Source organism: Gossypium raimondii, chromosome 3 (assembly GCF_025698545.1).
Source record: "Gossypium raimondii isolate GPD5lz chromosome 3, ASM2569854v1, whole genome shotgun sequence".
NCBI lineage: Eukaryota > Viridiplantae > Streptophyta > Magnoliopsida > Malvales > Malvaceae > Gossypium > Gossypium raimondii.
Window position 1 is genome coordinate 48152157 of NC_068567.1, and position 21635 is coordinate 48173791.

Below are 21635 nucleotides of genomic sequence, written 5' to 3' on the forward strand. Positions count from 1 at the left end.
TTTTTAGTAATGTTATATTTTTAATTTTATAAGATATTATGTTATCTATATTTTTATTTTGAAATTAAAAATGTATTAAACTAAAATATATAACATAATAAAATAATTCACATCAAGAATGAATTTAGACAAACAACCATTTGTCTAGACTCTAACTCGATGTGGTCTTTTTAATAATTTTATGTATCTATATATTTTAATAAATTTATAAATTTTTATATTTATATTTTAATAAATTTTATTTTTATTTTATAACTTATATTTTCATAATATTTTATGCTTTTTATTTATTTTTAATTGTATGTATTTTATATTTTTATAAATTTATTTTTTATATTTAATACGTTCTTCATAATAATAGCATAAAAACTGATTTTTTATACAAAAAAGATTAAAAACAATACTAAAAATACATCATGAATGAATTTAGGCAAATAGTTGTCCAAGTTTATTCTTGATGTAAAAATATTTTAAACTTTTTTATTAATTTTATTTTTAAATAATAATATAACAAAAATGATATTATATAAAAAAATAAAAACATATAAAATTAATAAAAATGCGTTTTGAATTAATATGGACAAATGGTTGTCTCTAGACAATCATTTGTTCAAACTCGTTCTCGATATGAAAAAAATTAAATATTTTTTTAGTTTAGATAATTTTAAATATTTTTATTTATATCTATCACATGTCACGATGAGAAGCTGTCGCATGTCATTCGTGTGATTGATTGTCAGTGCCACTTAGCATAAACTAATGGTGTTAATGCGAATGTGCCAAAGTGTATGATAGAATATAAGTTTAAGTACCAACCATGTCCAAAAAATATTTAGGTAACAACTAGGTTCTTTCAAAAAAATTCAAAGGACAAATTACATATTAACCTTTTTAATTGAAGAATTTTAATTAGCACAGTGTATATAAATGTTAATTTTATATATTTATTATTTGAATTTGTTTCACACAGAACTTTTGAATATCTAAATTTGTTAGTTATTATTTCTGTAACACCCCGACCGGCGAAATCTTAGTGTCTGAATATTGTTTAGGTAAATAAGGCAGATAAGATAAGTCTCGAATAGATATAGTGTTAGAACTAGACTAAGTATAAGAACCTATTTGAGCACGCCTGTGATGCCTTGATGTTGGTGAGCACTAGGTCAACACAAAGTTATCAAGAAGTGTGTCTGATTTGGAAGGATTCACCCAAAAGCTTTGATGGCACATAGAGTGAGTGAAGCCTTAATATTTGAATATTGCAAGAATCTTGAAACAGGTCCACAGAAGGCGAGATGTTAGATTCGACTAAGAGTTGAGGTTCACGAGTGTGCTTTTGGGCGAAGTCTCTGAAAAAGAATAGGTTGACATGGTTCTATCCACCTAAACAATGCTTTTGGCAAAATAAAAGGTATGGTGGATAGTTTAACTCAGAAGTAATAAGGGATTTCCAAGAGAGGAACTTAGTGAGTTGTCAAGGAATTGTGAGTGGTAAGGGATGTCCCCTAGGTCAAGGTGTGCCTAGTTAATTTAGCAAATGTGTAGGTTATATGCTAACGAGATAGTTAGAAATGAACAATCGGTCAAATTGAAAGTATGCAAAGGTTTTGAATTCTTATACATGTTTCCTTACATCTGTGAACCACCCATACGACAACTTGATTAGAATTATAACATGTGTCAAGTTATCATATGGACGAGGGTTGTATAAATTTGGGCGACCCAGACTGAAAAGGGAGTTTTTCTCTTCCTTTTCTAATAAGTATTTTCAACTTGAGAAAAAGAAAACAAACCAAAATCCTACTATTATTAGGTTAGAAGAACAGAGAAAAAGTATTCCTTAAACTATAGTGGAAATCCTGAGCTTAATCGGTGATTTCTTCTTACCAAGGTAGTGGTCGCAGCAATCTTTAAGAAGAACTTAAAACTGGAACTAGTAAAGTATGATACTACACCTTTGATGAGAAAAGAAGTTTATGCATGTAAAATATGTCTGAAAGTATGATTATGTTTGTCATGAGTAAGCCACTGCATGAAAAATGTATGCATGAAGTTTAAGGGAATGTGTTACATGTTTGTAAGCATGAATGCATCTGTTATGAAGAAGTTTGAAAGGAATAAGTCTGTCAAGTATGAGTTTGCATGAATAACATGTGCCTGTCTCTGGAGTCGTCTAAAGGGGTTCGTCGAGACTAAAAATACGAATCTCTAATAAGGACAAGTCCATGGCTATGTCACTCTAAAGACCATATAATAGAAGACCATGGCACCATATGGAATATGTAAAGGACGGTTGGGTAAGTACCAATGATGAGGGGCAAACCTCATGACAGTGAGTTTAGACAAATCGTTATTGTCAAAAACACCAATTTCGTATAAAAAAGCATTTGTGACGATCTTTGTTAAGTGGAAGCCTTTGTGGGGATTTCAGCTAAATGAATGTTTTATTACAAATTCTGTTAAAAGAGCACTATCATGACGAGATTGTAAAAGGAAAGCCTATGTGACTATCATTGGAAAGGGACGCCTTCGTGGCGAAATTTGAAGAATGAATCTCATGATGACCATCTAAAGACAACGCCTATGAGCAGACTCTGAATGAATGGCGACATGAGATTCTAAGAATTGGTAAGTACGGATTAGCTTGGAAAGAAAAATAAGTGTAGAAGGTCACAATGAAGTCTATACAATCGATCGGGTCAAAGTTATAAGCGAGAAACAAATGGTGAGATCCTTGAATAAGGGCTTAGGTAAAAGAGAGTTTTCTCACTAAGTTCTATCAAACTTATCCCTCTGTATTTTATGTCTCAGGTAAATGACGCGCCAGGAGGGACAACGTCAAGGCTACGCCAAATGAGTGGCGAAGTAGACACTTATGAATACGGAGTGGGGGTTGCACAGGCGCGTCGAGTCCGATAGAAATATTTTTGTACAAGTCTTGAAATTTTGTTTGTAAGCGTTATAGAGTAAATGGACCATGTTGGTCAATAAATGATGTCAGCAATGTTATTTAGAGGTGTAATTATATCTGTAAGTGTTGTACTCAGAGTATACCCAAATGTAACTTCAACGGGTAGTATTACTGAATAAGATGTATTTCTTTGGAAATTTTGTATATCTTAAGCACGTATAAGTCTGTAACAGTAATGTAACACCCGAGATTCGAATCTGGTGAATTGGGTCGGGTTGAGGGCGTTATAATTTCATCCTAATTAATCATAAAAAATATAACAAATTTTCATGTGAGATAAAATTTATTATACTTTACATAATTAATTATAGTTGATGTAATATTACTATATATGATTTAGGTACTTCATATATAATTTAAAAACAATTAATCGCATGACTTCTAATTTTATGCATAAAAGTAAATTGATGATATGCATATATTAGTATATAAATATGGGTTTTACTTAATTATGCATAAAATCAAACACCAAAATTAAATTGACTAAAATTTTCTAGAATATTTGATACTTTTGTCCTTTTTATATCATAAATGAAATGCCATTTTCCATCATCTTAAACCTTTATTTGGGTTGACCAACTCAATTCGAATGAGATTGCATTTAACTTCTTTAATTTTCAATATATACAAAAGAACTTAAAACATTAAAATAAATGTAAATTTTAGCTCGATACCAATTACTAGAAATGACACTAGATATCTCTAAATAATTTTTACGTGAAAACAAACATGTTTACAAAATAGAATTTTAACATTCAGTCATTGATATTTAGCTTTTTATGTGTATCGATACTTAAATATTCTTAACTACCTACTTATGTCACGAGGCTAGATCTTTCTTCTCGTGATCCGTGCGGCCTTAGGCGATCCATTCATCCAATCTTGCCTAAGTCAGCCTTTACTCAAGTGAAGATTCCTTTAGAAGTCCTCCAATGCACCAATTTGTATAGCGGAAGCGATTTATGTCAAAAGAAGTAACAAAAAAACAACAGAAAGGGCGCACACAAAATCTTTGAGTAAATGCTCTCTATTCTCTTATTCACAAAGAATAATGAAACGATGAATGGAGTAAGTACATATGAGGGGGAGGCTATTTATTTATAGTTGAGCTCCCCTAAAACCGACGGTCAAGATACATTTTGTAATGACCCAAAATTCAAGGGCATCAAAAAAGTACATTATCGGGCCTCCGTCTTAGCAAAATGGCTTGGTAAATAATTATTAGGAATATTTATAAGTCTAGTAGTGTGTCTAATTAAGTTTTAATTAGGTAAATTTAGCTTAATTAAGAGTAATTAGGAAAAGGACTAAATTGAATAAGGGCAAAGGTTGAATTATAGATTAAAAGAAAATAGAAAGAGGCCAAAATGACAATTATGCCAATTAACATAAGTGAGGCGGCATAAGCCCTTAAAATTTCAGATTTTTATATGAATTTTTTAAAAATCTTAGTATTAATTATTATTAAGGTTTTATATTAAATTGTAATTTATATTAATTATATTATTATATTATGGAATAAATTAAAATTAAGAGAAGTGTATGGTGATAAGGCGATACAAGTGTAATAATATATATACACTTGTATTATAATTATTATTTACTTAAAATTTAAGTAAAAGATATTTATTCATTAAATAATTATATTATAAGATTTTGTATGATAAATAAATAAAAGAAAGACAAATAGATGGTCATGATAATAGACAAGTGTAAAATATATGTGTGTACAAATGTAATATAAATATTTATTATTAAATAGATATTTATTATAAAAATTATTGTTATTATAATTATCATTAAAATAATAAAGTAAATAAACATAAAAGAATAAAGAAACTAAAAGAGAAAAGAAAACAAATAGAAGGAAAGAAACAGGATAGCCATTTTGAAATAAAACAGGAAAAAGAAAGAAAGAAAATAAAAAGGAAAAACTAAGGGTTTAAGGTTTAAAGCTTTGATTGGTAAGTCAATTAAGCCCTTTTTACATAATTTTGATGTTTTAGAAGCTCTAAAACAAAGTTTTGTTGAAATTAAGTTGAGGTCTTAGAAGTTTATAGGTTTTAAGCATGGTTCATGTTGGATAAATTGTTGAATTAGGGATTTAATTGAATGAATTTCAAGTTAGGATTGATAAATGGATTAAATTGTAAAAGAAGCTATAAGTTTTGTGATTGAGGATTAAATTGAAAGAAATTTTAAATTAGGGTTTTATTATTAACACTTGATAGTTAGGTTGAAGTTGATAGGAATTTGAATAAGAATGAAGTATGAATTAAGTTAGTAAAGTGAATGAGTTAATTAGGACCTAATTGAAAATAAGGTGAAATTGAATAGAAATTCAATTATTTGTTATAATTAGTGCTGTAATTAATGGTATAATTATTTTAATTTTCGTACCTAGCAAAGAACCCGAAGCATCATTATCGAAAGGAAAAGAAAAATTTATCGATGAGTAATCTAACAAATCCGGGTTTGTATTACTATAATTCAAATCACTTTTATTAAATGTTTTATATAAATTTTATATTTAACAAATGAGTATAAGGTAAGTATTAATATTTGAGTTGAATGGGAATTGAATTGGATGGTAAATGTGTATGTATAATTGAATTGTAAATTGATTTGAATGTGAAATTGAATATTGACTTGAAAAAAAAAAGATGGAAAGGTGAATTTTGAATTGAATTGTGATTGAAAGTGAAAAAGTGGAATTGAATTGAAATGTGAATTTGGAGACCCTATTAACTAGTCGGGTTGAATCGAATATAGTTGGCATGCTATAGGATTGGAAGAGTTTAGGGATACTTCGACTTTGAGTCGATGAGATACTAGGTGTCACTATATTTCTTCGGATAGATTCGATAAGGTAGTGGAACCAACTTTCTTCGGCTTTGCCGATGAGACACTGGGTGTCAACTATTGCTTCGAACTATCCGATGAGGCATTGGGTGCCATACTGGAGTGTTTGGCTGGATCCGTGTATCCGTCAAAGTCTGAGTTTTGTTAATAGTGGTAAATAATGAAATGATAAACCGAATGAGTTGATCAATCGAGCTATTGAAATAAGATGAAAAAGTTGAATTGTGAATTGAAATGTGATATGAGATTGAGGAATGAACTTAAGGTTTATGATGTGTCCAAGTTCAAATTGTGGATATATGATATTAATTGATGAATTGTTATTATTGAAATCTGAAATTTGAGTTTAAATTTGTATGTATGATTTATGCATTACATGTTTATTATTGTTATAATTTGAATTATGATAATACCACTGAGTATGAAATACTCAGCGTACGGTTGTTTCCGTGTGCAGGTCGATAGAAGTCAAAGGTTCCCGTTCTGCGTCTAGATCAATCTCGACTTCATCTTAACTTCGGTGATGTATTTTTCCTTTGGTAAATGTGGCATGTACTTCGGCCTTATTAAAGAGTCTGATAGGTTCGGTAATGCTTCATAAGCCTGTTCTGACGACGGTATTGGGTTAGGAGGCGTTACACATTTACATCGACGGACGAGATTAACCATATCCATTGATTTTATGAATTTACAAGATATGTCATATCAAATTTAATCTAACCTTTACAAGATATGATTCTATCAATCTTCTGAGATTAGTTACCAAAATAGCCTAAGTTGTTATATCTTCATTATCGGGCTAACTAGGCTTCAATCTGACAGGCTTTTCCAACAGCTTACTGAATCGAGCCAGTTCTTGTGGGTCAAATGAACCCCATCTACACAATAGACCTCCACCAGATGCATTTGGTGCGATGGTCACAGGCTTTGAACTACAGCCCGTGACATTCTCCTTCACCCATTCTCACAACGCCCTCGTTGCGACTTCTGAATAACACTGACTTGATTCGCCTCGGTGTCGTCTTGACGCCTTAGCTTTTCCCTTTCTTTGGGACTATTGCCTCAGCTTACGTCTCTTCTTAACTCGATCTGTTCTACTCATTGCATTTACTCTGGTCAACTGTCACACATGCATCACTTCTTTTTCCTTGAAGTCTGATGCACCACCCATCTCTCCCATAGGTGGAAGCCTTGTCGATGACTCGACCAACTCCGACGTTTCACTCAAATTGAGCCTGATTGGTCCTAGCTTCATTGTTTTCATTGAAACTTTTTCCCCTAAGTTCAAGTTCAAGCTCACCTTTTCCTTAGGTGGAAGCCCCTCCGACGACTCACCAAGCTCGAACATTGCCTTTCCTTTGATTAGGGCTTGTTTTGGACAGTTTCGTAACTCACGCAGACCACGGTACAAGAAGCACTTTACTCACTTCTTTTTGCTCCTCTTTGCCCTTTTGACTTTGACTTTTCCCTTACTCGAACCAAGCTTTTTGGGCTCCTTGTCTGCTCCATCATCCCATTCGAGACTTCTTCAGACACTTTCGCAACCAATGCAGACCATGACATAAGAAGCACTCTACTGGCTTCTTCTCGCTTTCGGTTTCCTTGGCATTGACATCCCTTGCGCTCGAAGCAAGTCTCAAGGCCTTACCCATCGGCTTCTTTTCTTTTGAAAGCGCAGATTTCTTCGGACATTTCTTCAACATTTGTGGACCGTTGCAGAAAAAAACAATTCAACTTGTCCATTTTCCTCTTGGGTTTCTTCTTCTCAACTCGTAATTTTTCATTACCACCATTGTCGCTGTTGTCATTGCCATCAAAAACATCTTCCTTGTGATCCTTTTCACATACGCCTCTTTCCTCGGACTTGGAAGACTTAATCTTATCTTTCCCTAAACCAAGCTTGACCACGGACTCTATTACCATCATGGCTTCCGATAGCTTTTGGACACCTTTTTGTTCCACCTCCTGTTTGACCCATGGCTTCAATCCATTCTGAAAAGTAAGCAATGCTTCTTTCTCGGTCACATTTGAAACTTGGAGCATGAGTTCTTCAAACTCTCGAACATACTCCTCCACTGTGCCCCATTGTGTTATCTCTTGCAAATTTTCCCAAGCTTCTTCCTAGGTAAATTCTGGGTAAAACTGTCATTTCAACTCATATTGGAACTCTTACCACGTTCCAATCTCACCTGGTCTTTTATCTGTGGTTCTACCTCACCACCATAAAAGCGCAATATTAGTAAGAAACATTGAAGTAGTGTTTACCTTAACCGCATCATCCACAATGCCTTTGGCACGGAAGTAGTTTCCATCTTCCACAAGAAATTATCCGCATTACATGTAGACCTTGTCCCCACAAACTCTTTCGGCTTCGGGACATCCTCGTTACTGAATGTTGCACTTGACACTCCTTTCCCCATGGCTACTCGGTACAAGGCTAGCTCTCCCTCGAGCTCCTCTATTCTTGTGCTCAAAGCTATTGTCGTGGCCATTGTTTCCTCCTTCAAAGCCTTCACCATTGCTTCGAGAGCATTGTTCCTCTCCGTCAGCTTCTTCCTTTAGGAATCTAGCAACTCTTGCATACTATCCCTCTGGGAAGTGAGACACATGGTCACAAAGTCCCTGGATTGCTCTATCAAGTCATTTATGTTTTTCCCAAGCGCATTGTCTGACTCTTTCGCGTCCTCCATGGGCCCCTCAAGTTTACCCATGCGTTTCTCGACAATTGACAACATTTTTCTGAAAGACTTTTTGGCCTACATTTGTTCGAACTCTTCTTTCGACATCACGTGGCTAAATCTTTCTTCTCACCTAAGTCAACCTTTACTTAAGTGAGGATTCCTTTAGAAGTCCTCCAATGCACTAATTTGTATAGCGGAAGCGATTTATGCCAAAAGAAGCAATAAAAGAACAATAGAAAGAGCACACACAAAGTGTTTGAGTAAATGCTCTCTATTCACTTATTCACAAAGAATAATAAAACAATGAATGGAGTAAGTACAAGTGAGGGGGAGGCTTTTTATTTATAGTTGAGCTCCCCTAAAACAGATGGTTAAGATACATTTACATCGATGGACGAGATTAACCATATCCCTTGATTTTAGGGATTTACAATATATGTCATATCAAATCTAGTCTGACCTTTATAAGATATGATTCTATCAATCTTCTATGATTAGTTACCAAAATAGCCTAAGTTGTCATATCTTCATTATCGGGTTAACCAGGCTTCAATCTGACAGACTTCTCCAATAGCTTACTGAATCGGGCTAGTTCTTGTAAGCCAAATGATTCCCATCTACACAATAGACCTCCACCGAATGCATTTGGTGCGATGGTTACAGGCTTTGAACTACAGCCCGTGACACTTAGATGGTGTATATTTTATAAATCATTAACATAATGAACTTAATGTAAAACTCTCTCTATATATAACTACAATGTTCTTCCACTAAAAACTTATGCATCAATGCATTCTAATGCTTCATTCAATTCAAATGAAGCATTAATGTCTTTATTAAATATAAACTTATTGAAGAACTTGTGAAGCATCAATGGACATTTTTGTCAAGTTACATCTTTTTGTTTTTTTTAATTACATTATAACCAACATCGATAACGTCTTTTAACTAAAGACATAAATTAATAAATAAGGTCAAACTAAAACGTTTGAGTGTTACATATATGAATCTTTTAATGAAGTAAAATCTAAACAATGACGAAGATAGGGGTTGGTAGGGGCCTCGACTTTCTTGAAATAGAAATTTTTTATTTAGGTTCCTCTATAATTTATAAAATTTTAAATTAGTAATGGTAAAATTACACTTTGACTTTTTAAAAATGATAAAAGTTTGATTTAATCATTTAAAAATTATAAAATACATGCTATTAAAATGGTAAAATTACGTTTTTACTATCATAAAAATATATAATATAATTCTGACTCTTTAAAAAATTTTCTGGTTTCACCATTCAACCTAGAGTAGTAGCTAGCATGGCTATTTTTCTTTTGCCTACTTCTTATCCCAATACTTGTTGTTTTTATTTTTATTTTTTTGAGTTTAATTTTAACTTTTGAGAAAGAAGATGAAAACCAATTTGTGTTGAGTGATAATTCTGACATGGTTCTTGGAGTTACCCAAGTTACACTATATGTTAATGGAGATACCATTAATTAAGGTTTAGAAAGGCAATCACACCACCATTACTTCGTTTAATAGAACTTTCGTTCTTAATATCCTCAATCAAACCTCTCTTGATGGCGAAGGTATTGCCTCTATAATAACCGAGAACACTAGCCTTTCCAAAGAATAGCCAAGACTGTTGGCTTTGGACTGTAAATGCTTCTTCTTGAGCCACTATTTAATACCAGGAAGAACGATGATGACAACCATTTGATAAAATTTAACAAAATAATAATAAAGAAAAATAATTTAATAATATTTTTTCTTTATAAGATAGGATTTTAAATTCAAATTATATTATGAAATATAAAATTAAAGAGACATACCACGTTTTAATTGGTCGGATTTTTTAACATCCATAAGGTTTGGGCTAAAAGCTATAACAAAGAAATATTTTAAATGCCAAAAAAGAGAGAGTATAATTGAGAGTCCAAATCTTGAATAAAGATTTTTTTTATCATACTTAACCGTTTTCTAATCTTAAATTTTGTGAAGAAAAGGAAAAGGTTTATTTTGTTATTATAATTTCATTAATATCTTACAATTTTAGAAAATGATTTGATTTTCTTTTTGCATTTCCATGATATTAAATTCTTTTGTCTCCAACTATCATTATCATTCTAATTTACCCTAGAATAAAACCATAATACATAGCACATCGATAATTTCTGGACGGAATAAGGCAAAAGATGATTCATCACAAAGAGGTAAAATTAATTAATTAATTACCAAAACGACAAAAATAAGAACATGGTTTAAGAACCAAACCGTGACACCGATTATTTGTTTTTGAAGTAGCATTTAGGTTTTTTTGGGCAGAGGGGAAGCTAAATGGGCGGAAAAATATAATTATTTTTTCGGAAAAGTTGAAAGAGAAGAAGAAAATATATATAATTTTGAATTAACATGTGCCTCTCCCATTTTTATTACTTTTCCATTTCATTCTACCTTTTCACCCACAAGAACAAAATGAAATGTGGTAATCTGATAAACGGAATGGCAGCGCACGTAACGTATGGAATGGTGAAATTAGCTATTACTCCAAAAAGATATGATGACATTGAATGGTTTAAGGTCAGAAGTGTAGAAAACCCGTTACCCGTAGCACGTCAACGTGGTGAGGTGACGGGTATCGATAGAATTACGGCGACGTGACAACAAGGCTGCCCATTTTAACTTTCTTTCAGCTACCCCACTATCTCCACTCCACTAACCTTATTTTCTTTAATTTAGTTCTTTTGCAGATTTAGTCGTTATTAAAAAAATATTATTTTTATCATACTCATTGATAATTTCTATTAAAATTTATTTTCTGTCAATTACATAAGATAATTTCACATTCACACCCTTTTAATGATTAAAGAAGAAAAATGAGTAAGAGAGATTAAACTTTAGCTTTTTAAGGATAATGACTAAATACTAATAGCATATTTTAACCTTTGTGAATTTATCGTTAATAAAGCTCTTTATAAAGTGAATGAAAGTGGAGTCGGATCCTATGCTTTAGCATTTAGGTTAGGTTTTAGTGTTTGGTTTCAATTCTTTTCATAATAATAAAATTTGTGGACCAAACCTAATGTCCTTTAGGGTTTTAATTAGATTGCTAACATTCTTATATATATATATATATATATATATATCAAAATTTTAATTATAATTAAATTATTATATACTAGATTTTATCACACTCATAATATAGGTGAATGAAAATATTTTATATTAAAATATATTTCAACAAATATTATAGGTAGAATGATCGAGTTTTTTATTTAAACTTGTTGGTGTTATGTTTGATTCCTAAATAATAGTATTTGATTATATTATATGCAAGTATAAAATAACGAGAAGAATACACTTACATTAGTGTAAAATTAAAGTGATTTTTACACGATTGATACGTTAATAGTAACCATTAAATTTATCAAGATATTTGTACTTATCATGCATGTAAAATTTTAAATCGATCGATATCTCTATCATATCGATCTAAAATGTTGTCTATATTGATATCTGATTAACGGTTGAAAGTTTTTTTTACATAAAACCAATAGTTGAAAATTTTAATTTACATCAAACTTAACATGAATGGAGTATGAAATGTGACGATTGGATTATTAAAGTATTAATCATATAAAAGTTACAAAAGTGTGTAAAATCACTTTAGTTTTACACTTATGTAAGTGAATCCTCTCCTTATAATAATATTAATTACTTTTAAAGTAAATACATTTTAATAATTTCATAACTAAATTGAACACGCCGTTTTCAAGAATCGGAAATTAATCAAAACATCATGAAGTTTCATGAAGATGAAGAATCGGAAAATTGAATACAACATGGGATTTTATTAAGAAAATAAAAAAGAGAGTAGTAGTTTAATAGGATTGGTGGTGAGAATAATTGCTATAGGGACGAGATTGAATACTATAATGATAATATTAAATTAGTGGATAGACAGTAAAAATAGTTTTGGTGAGTTTAAAAACAATGTTGGTGGTGATAATAATTACTATAATTGTGTGATTGAGTATTATAATTATGGGATTAAAATTGATGGTGAAATATGTGTTTGGATTCAAATGTTGAGGAAGAAAATTACAATTGACAACATTTGGTTAGAAGATTAAAATGTGTATACAAATAATAAATTTATTTTGTTTATAAAACAAAATAATTAAACCCGTGTCAAACAATAATTCTACTAATAATAATTAAAATTAAATAATATCAAATAATAGTATCATCTAAAATATTTATTTTAATTAATATTACTCTTATAAGGATAAATAATTATATACATATAACTGTTAAACTTGGAAATTCGAATGTAAATTTTTCTTTTCAAATTATCATCAAGCCCACGGATAATATAGCATTATGTGACAAAAAGAAATAAAACAAAAATTGATTAAATATATGGTTAATAAAAAATAAATAAATAAGCAAAAAATCATTTTCTCCATTTAAGTAAATGATCATCTTCTTCATAAAATTTTCCATTTGAAATAATATTTTTAATTGATTTTTAAGTAACATTTTTTATTCATGTAAGTTAGAGGTGTTCATGGGCCGGGCGGCCCGGCCCGCCCAAAATATGGGAGGGTTCGGGTAAAAATATAGGCCCGAAATATGAGTTTGGGCAAAAAAACGAGGCCAGTTTAGAAAATGGGCCGGGCCTCGGGCACCACTTTTTTGGCCCGGGCCCGAATATAATAAATATATATTTTTTAATTTTTTTAATTTTAAAATATTTTTAAAATATATTTTTTTATTTTTAAAATAAAATTTTGGTGTTTATTAAAAAAATGGGCCGAGCCGGGCTGGGCTCGAGCTTAAGAATTTTTCTCGGGCCGAGCCTAGACCAAATTTTAGGCCCATATTTTGGGCCGGGCCGAGCCCGGGCCTAGGACGAGGGCCGAAAATTTTTTCTGGGCCCGGCCCATTAACACCTCTAATGTAAGTTTAGTATTTACTTCTTATGTCTAGTTATTTGTTTTTAATTTATTGTTTTGTTTTGTTTAGTTTTTTATTATCTATGTGGAGTTGATGTTTTGACAAAATTCAAAATTACCTAATAGCAACTTCAATATTTAATATAATGCTTAAAACTACTCGTAACCCCTCACCTACCCCATGAATAGGAGGATAGTGCAGTTCAGGACACTCAAACTCTCGTCATCTTGCATTGAGAATAATGTCAATGCCAATCGAGTTAAGACCAATATTAAAAGATAAAAAAACAATTTATCTTAATATTTATACATTTAAAAAATTAAGAAAATATTTAATAATAAAGTTGTTTGAGGAAGTGGATCAAAATATTTAAAAAAAGGAAAAATCTGGAGCTAAAACTTGACTAGTACAAACCTAATGTACTAGACGGAACAAATAAGGATATGTCTATTTTGAGTGTAGCCTTATCATAAAAGTAGATTTCCTACCTTATATATATATATGCCTTGAGAGGATGAAACTATATTTATTTCTTGATTTTATTTTGATATATTCTTATATTTATATCTTATCCAAAATTTATTTAAAATATTATATACTTACGAAACTTCAACGTGAATTTTAAAATTATTATTTGCCTGCATTAAATTTATTAGTTTCATATATTTATACCTTATTTTAAAATTATCCCACGTTGAGATGCATTGATTTAAATTTAAACTATAAATTATCTAATTATTTGTTTTACATTTAATATATGTCTTCTTCTCTATCATTACAACAACATTCATCTTATTTTTATTCTTATCTCAGACAATATTGGAATCCATTACCACTGCCATTATCAAATCCCTGTTCAACTAACCACGAAAAATAATTATTAAATAAAATAAGAAAAATCTAAAAATAAGTTTATTTTCAACCCATTTAATCTCTGTATTTTGTGGAAATTATGAATTTAATTATTCTATTTTTTTAATTTTGAGATTTTAATCCTAACCTAAATAGTAGCATTTAAATTGTTTGGTTAAATTCAATTACTAGTCTTGTACTATGCGTATAGTTTATACATTTACTCTATATTCTCATCATTCTAAATTTCTATCCTTTTAAATTTTAAAATTTCAGTCTTAACGTAAATGATAGTCGGTTAATCTATTAATTGAGTTTTAGTAAGTAATATGTGAAAATAGTAGTGACATGATATTGCACAATTGAAAATATGTTTGCCACATCAAAATTTTGAAATTACATAACTAAACAAATTTAACAATTATCATCCGATAAAGATTGAAATTGTTAAATTTGAAAGATATAAGGAGTAAATACGAACAAATTAAAGTACAAGGACCAAACTCATAACTTTCCAAAAGTATAGAAACTAATAGTAAAATTTAACCGTGAGTAAATTTGCAATAAAGTAATAAAATATAAAATCGAGAAGTATCAATTAATAATTTATTAATTAAGAAAAAAGGGCAAAAATGGAAATTGAGGAAATTAATGGGGAAAAAAAGTAAAACAAAGAAGAGTACCTCAACACATGTTGGTCCGGAATGCTGCTGGTTCATGCGTTTGACCTTTTTTATTAGTCGTCGGCCGATTACTCAGAATTCGCTGAACTGAGGTTACCCCGAGTCTGTCAATCAGATGTAAAACTTCCACACCCGCAAACAAGGAGCGTGGCCATCACTCCTTAAACAATAGACCAAAACGGTCGGCGTTGTTCACGCGCCGGAATTACGTAAAGCGAAACTGTATTACAGAGCAAAAAAACCGAAGTTCGTTGTTCCACTTGCAACAAATTTAACCCCTTTCAAAACAAATTTACAAAGCATTTTTTACCGAACAAATAACGGATAAATATATAGAGATGAAACGGTAAATCCATTTTACTGTTTTATTTATAAACTTTTCTTTCAACTTCATCTGGAAAAAATGAAAAAAGGATAAATGAGTGCTCAGACTATTTTATTTATCGTTGTTTAAAACGGAGGGATCTGGGTCAACGGCATTAAGACCGTAAAAGCCTTTACTATGTAGGGTTAAAAATGTAATTAAGCATACGAAAGTCCGTCCGTCCCCACGAGCTGTTTTACTGTTAATAATAATATTATTTGTTGGGTTCTTGGTTTTTTTGGCTCTCTCTTCCTTTAAAGGCCTTGTTTTGTGCTTTTCCCTTCTCAGTTTGCTTTTTCTATTTCCTCTCCTTTTATCGTATCTCTTGCGCCGCTAAGGCACATAAAAACTGAGAAACAACCAACACATAAGAAATTTTTGAGGTAAAGTAGATATATTTAGGGTAGATTTCTAGATTATAGGGATAGAGAGAAATGAGAACAAGGAGAGGGCTTTGTTATCCTAGAGCCGATGTTTGTGTTGATAAGATAGTAGTTAAACGGAGGGATTTCGCCGGATATAATATGGCTTGCCGGAAACGCCAAAGATTCTCGCCGGTGATTGCCGGAAACAGTGATTTGTTTGACGCTTTACCCGATGATCTTGTCATTTCCATACTCTCCAAGCTTAGCTCTTCCGCCTCTTGCCCTTCCGATTTCATCAACGTTTTGATTACGTATGTGCATCTTTTCACTGCTCTTTTCCGTTTCTTGTTTCAAGACGGGAAAGATATGAAATTTTTTTTTTTAAATGTTCTGAGGAATTTATTGGGTTTTTTTTTGTGTGTTGTGTGAGAAACAGATGCAAGAGATTAAATAGTTTTGCACTTCAACCTTTAGTATTATCAAAAGCCTCTTCAAAATTGTTCGCCATTAAAGCTGAAAACTGGTCGGAGTCAGCTCACAGATTCTTGAAGTGTTGCGCCGATGCCGGAAATGTTGAAGCTTGTTACACCCTCGGCATGGTTAGTTTTTATTTTTCTTTACTGATTCTTGCAAGTTCCTTTTCAAGAATATAAACATTCTCTAACAAATGAACTGTTCTATGATTTGCAATAGATTCGGTTCTACTGTTTGCAAAATCGAGGGAGTGGGGCTTCTCTTATGGCTAAGGCGGCGATTAGTTCTCACGCGCCGGCGCTTTACTCCTTAGCTGTAATTCAGTTTAACGGCAGCGGTGGCTCTAAGAACGATAAGGACCTTAGAGCCGGTGTGGCTTTGTGCGCCCGGGCTGCTTTTCTTGGCCACATCGATGCTTTGCGTGAGCTCGGTCACTGCCTGCAGGACGGGTACGGCGTCCGACAAAACATCACCGAGGGTCGTCGGTTTCTCGTCCAAGCCAACGCCCGAGAGCTTGCGGCGGGTTTATCATCAGCATCTGTTTCAAACATCGCTACGTGCTCTTGGCTCACCTGGAGCCCCCACCCGATCCCCCACCCGACCAACCGTCATCCGAACGTGCCGGGATGCCCGTTGCTGAGTGATTTTGGATGCAATGTACCGGCGCCGGAGGCTCACCCGGCGAACAAGTTCTTAACGGATTGGTTCGGCTCCCGGGACGGGATTCCCGGCCCGGGTTTGAGGCTATGCTCGCACGTCGGTTGTGGGAGGCCGGAGACGAGAAGACACGAGTTCCGCCGGTGTTCGGTTTGTGGTGCCGTGAATTACTGTTCACGCGCTTGCCAGGCGCTCGATTGGAAACTACGCCACAAAGCCGAGTGCGCGCCGGTAGAGCGGTGGCTCGACGAAGAAGGTGTCGGTGGCGACGGAATGGATGAAGTCATTGCCGAAAGCTAAAAATGGTTACGGCGATGTTAACGGCCAGGGTAATATATCAGTTTTAAGACGATATAAAAAAAAGAAGAAAAAAGGGGTTAAAATGTAAAAAGAAAAGGAGGCCAGTTTTTTTCCCTTTATATATATATATATATATATTTGGATAAATTTGCTTTTATTATCTTAAGCATATAAACAGCTACAAATACAGTCTGATCAAAACCTTGACAGTGTTTTTGATAATTATACGGCAAAGCTCAGTTAAATGCATGATTAAGGCAGATTAAGATGGCAGTGATTTATTTACGTCGTAGATTATGAAAATTGGAATTAAGCTGTCATTCTTTACTTGTAGGCATAGAACAAAATTAGGTAGGTGGATGGATGGGATGAATAACCAAACTACCATAAAATTCTGGTTTATATAAACTGGCTTAACTTTAGGGTAAAGCTAAGAAGAAATACAATCTTCTTTTTTCCATAGGTAAATTCTTGGTGGAATATATGAGTGGGAGAGACATGCGGATGTTGCCTTCATTTTTCTTTTTTAATTATGAGAATGCCTTTCAATCAAAACTTTTTATTATACAGATTAGAATATATAGTGGTCCAAGCCCAATCAATGTACCTACAAAACATTGCATATATTTGACTTCCTTCTTCATCATCTAATCCCTTTTCTTTGTCTTAAATAATTAAGATTGTCACATCTGAGCAACCAAAATTTCATAAACTATTCTCATTTTTCTTAAAATCAAAATCATGACTACGCACCCTTTGATGCATTTCTCACACCAATATCCCCCCCCATTTTCTGGGCTTAAGCTATCTTTGCCTTGTATTTGTGGATATTCTCATTAACATAAATTTGCGATGACCAAACACGAAAAGATGGCAAACTAATTTACATATCTTTCTATAATTTCGTGAATTTCAAGTTAAAAGCAGCTTCCATTCATTCGATAATTAATAATAACATCTTGTTTCTGATTCTAATTTCAACTACTAAAATATTATTTTTCATACTCATCTTTATATGTTCCATCATAAGACCCCGGGCATTGTGTTCATTAAATTTTGGGAAATCTTTTGCTTCAGCAGCTGCGCCACGGTTTTAGGATACTCAATACATTTCTCATCCACAGATTTTCCTATAAAATTAATTACGCAATTAATTCTTTCTTTTGTTTCATTCCGCCTCCCTCCTCTTATATATAACTATTAAAATGTAACAACAAATTATATGTTTTATGTTTAAATATTTTTTGAAGAATTATGTTTATAAATATTTACTTGACTTTAAAAAATTGAAATTACTAAAGATAAGTAGCAAAAATTAGATTGAAGCGGAGCGAAATAGGGTGAGATGAGGTAATGATTAATGCATTCAACATCTATGAAGGTGATAGTGGATTTCAAGATATGGGTGAATGGCGATGATCGGTTGAACATTGCTTTTGCCATCCCTATCTTCACTTAGTCTCAACCTTTTCAGCCCATTAATGCATAAAAAATAATTAAAACAATCTAAATGGCTGTCCATCTAATTCTAGAATATACTTTCTAATCATTTTTATTATACATACCTTATTAAGTTTGTGTTATAACTTAACAAAATATCATTTTAATTGGAAAATATTAGAAATTTCTATTTTGATACAATCTTTATTTTTACTCATAAACCTTTCTAATCGTTAAATCAAAGAAAAAAACGTATTTAAGTGCATTCAACCTCAATCCGTAAAATATAATTTAAACAAGAAAACTAATCCACCGCTTTAAAATCAATCACTATCATATAACTTCTCATTAATACCCATTATTATAGGTTCTAATCATATCTGCTTTTTCCAACACAATGTCTAGAACTACTCATAACCCTTTCCCAATCCATAAATAGAAGGATAATGTGCTTCAGCGCACTCAAACTCATATCCTCTTACATTGATAACAATACCTATACCAACCAAACTAAGATTCAATAGGCTATTTTTTTATATTTTTTAAAATATAAAATTTTTCACCTAGTGTGACAATTTTTAATTAAATTTACACTCTTGAATAATATCTTATCCAAACCCATCCATTCGAGATGTAGTTCAAAATTTCTTTTATAAAATTATTGGGCCTTAGCCTAAGTTAGAGTCAAGAAGATTTAATGCAACCTTTATAAGGGCTTTTGATCCCAAAGAACGCCTACTAGAAACTAGGCCGGGCCTAATGACAGCGATGGAGTTGTAGAGCTTTACCCCAAGTTAGGCTCTTCGATTACTCGTAACATTCTGCATCAGAGGTTTTCCCAATCTTTGCTTTCGACAAATTGAAGACCTTGGCTCTGCTAATCTCCACTTGAGATCTTCAAACAGGTCTCCTCTGTCACCTTGTTTTGTGCCTATTCTATTTGATTAGCTATCTAGTAATTCTTTTTTTTTTATAGTGAGTTTGTTTGTTGAACTTAGGGTTTCGCTTATTTGTGTTTTCCAGGAAGAAAATGGGGTTCATTATGGAATTTGCAGAGAATCTGGTGTTGAGGTTAATGGAGGACCCAAAAGAGAGGGATAGAAAATTCAGAGAACACGTTTACTCTATGAAGGATCGATGCGCAAAAACCAAGGAGATGTGGAGTTATCCACTGCGGCCTTATGGGTTTTGGACATTTGAGCGCCACAATGCTCAGCTCCGTTGGGATCCTCAGATTAGCCAAGTCCCCGGCCGCAGGGATCCTTATGATGACCTTCTTCAAGACAGTTATGCGTCTTCCTCCAAACGAAACTGAGGTTTCTTTTTTCAACTCATTCTGGGATTTTGTTTATGCTTCTATTAAATTATTCGTGGGCACCGGATTTTGAGAATCGTATATCTACTCTAAGATTTGGGTTTTACTGGTTCGATCAGCACATTGAAGTTTCAGGAATTTAGATTTTAGAGTTTAGACTTTAGTTTGTTGGTATGAAGTTTTCTTGATTTAGCTTAGGTCTGAAGCTCTGATTCATTTGAGGTAAAAGTTCATTCTTATCGAAAATTTTACACTTTTATCATACTTCAAAACTAATTTAGTATTCAGTGGTTCCAAGATAGTAGTAGAGCTTGAGTAATACCAAGTGTTGTTTCTAAATTGAAGGACTTGCGCTGGTGTTTTAATGGTTAAATCACCATCTTAGACTTGCTAATGATTACCATTTGCATCTTATTTAAGTGAAGGTGTAAAAATTTGCATCAGACTTTAACCTGGATTTGTAGGCAAACTGTTTACCCATCGACAATTGACACTGCAGGGATTAGAATATGTTGCTTCCACAAAAGTGTTAGAAGTGATGCAAGCTAATAATTGCCAAATGAAATCCTTTTTTGTGTTTTATTTAGTCACCTCTGCAACAGTGACAACGGTGGAGTTGTGACAAGTCATAAAGCAATGGAGACACTGAATGAAAAGTGAATTTACAATTTCATATTTTCAATCTTGGGAGTAATTTCTAATAAGGTTTCCATTGATGTAGGAATCAGAAGCCATTAGCAGATGGTTTGGAGCTTGATCTACAAATGGGAAGTGGACATTGAAACCCTTTTTACTGTTGGTTTGAATTTATTTTCAATTGTGCTACAAAAAGATTCTGCTTGTTTTGTAGTCTACTTTTGAACATTTGAGTTGGGACACTGGTTTATGAATGAAAATAAATTGTCCATGAAACTCAATGGGTAAGACTTGTAAGGGAAATAAAGACTCTGTGTTGGTGAATATTTGCTTGTTTAGCCATCATGTTGTTGCCTTGTATTGGGCAAGACTGGTTTTGAACATTTATGTTGCTGTTGTCTCTCCTTTCTTCTTCTAATTAAGCCACCCCTTATTTGGGAGAAGTAGGGAGTGTGCATTTGATTGGTTTGAGTTTAATATATAAAAAACCAAATAAATTGACACTCTTTTAAAATGAATCGGCACCACATGACTGGATTGAGCCTTGTCAACGAGAAGCATTGTTGGTTAAGACGAAGTTTTGGGCTTTTGAGTATCTAAATTTGAGTCTTAGCATGTGCAAAATTGTAACATGTGGGTCTCTAGTCCCGACATGTGCAACTATGTCATAGATGGGTTCTATTCTGTTCTTTTTCTGTTGTGCTTGTACTAGTTTGATTCTACCTTTAGCTGCCTAGGTATAAAATTGAGCTTGTAGTGTATTTCTAATAGTAGAAACTTAAAAAAAAAGATTGTTATTATTGTAATTATAAAATTTCATGAATATTTCTTTTTGCTACCGGAACAAGCATTAAGTGGAACATAAAAAAGTGAGTAGAAACCAAGACAAATAAGGGAAAATAAAGTGAAATGTAGCAGTAGCAGATGATGTGCCCATATCCTTGCTTCCATTAGTAACTTTGTAGCCGTATAGACAAATTAAATTTTGGATTGGTTTGTTATTTGGATTTAAATTTTAGGTTGAGTTGGATTTGATACGGTTTTGATATGAATATGTATTTAATATTTATTATTTAAAA

At 32.6% G+C, this 21635-nt stretch overlaps 2 protein-coding genes across 3 annotated transcripts; both read left to right on the top strand.

The window, feature by feature from the left end:
* Positions 1-15629: 15629 nt before the first annotated feature.
* On the top strand, positions 15630-17366 carry LOC105794503 (F-box protein At1g67340). The gene is made up of 3 exons (XM_012623691.2): positions 15630-16045; positions 16171-16333; positions 16428-17366. The coding sequence occupies exons 1-3, from the start codon at positions 15804-15806 to the stop codon at positions 17163-17165; spliced, it is 1143 nt and encodes a 380-aa protein (XP_012479145.1). The 5' UTR covers positions 15630-15803; the 3' UTR covers positions 17166-17366.
* Positions 17367-19341: 1975 nt separating this feature from the next.
* On the top strand, positions 19342-20880 carry LOC105794504 (uncharacterized). Of its 2 annotated transcripts, none has more exons than XM_012623692.2 (3): positions 19342-19510; positions 19629-19921; positions 20642-20880. In XM_012623692.2, exon 2 carries the CDS (start codon positions 19636-19638, stop codon positions 19918-19920), a length of 285 nt encoding a protein of 94 aa, XP_012479146.1. In that variant the 5' UTR covers positions 19342-19510; positions 19629-19635; the 3' UTR covers position 19921; positions 20642-20880. The 2 variants fall into 2 exon arrangements, with proteins under 2 accessions (XP_012479146.1, XP_012479147.1); XM_012623693.2 differs by having other exon boundaries at positions 20649-20880.
* The last annotated feature ends 755 nt before the right edge of the window (positions 20881-21635 follow it).

Excerpts from the sequence above, each read along its gene's own strand:
- LOC105794503 (XM_012623691.2), top strand. The coding sequence starts at position 15,804 with ATGAGAACAAGGAGAGGGCTTTGTTATCCTAGAGCCGATGTTTGTGTT. Across the intron at positions 16,046-16,170 it reads TTCATCAACGTTTTGATTAC|ATGCAAGAGATTAAATAGTT; the intron begins GTATGTGCATCT and ends TGTGAGAAACAG. Across the intron at positions 16,334-16,427 it reads CTTGTTACACCCTCGGCATG|ATTCGGTTCTACTGTTTGCA; the intron begins GTTAGTTTTTAT and ends GATTTGCAATAG.
- LOC105794504 (XM_012623692.2), top strand. The coding sequence starts at position 19,636 with ATGGGGTTCATTATGGAATTTGCAGAGAATCTGGTGTTGAGGTTAATG.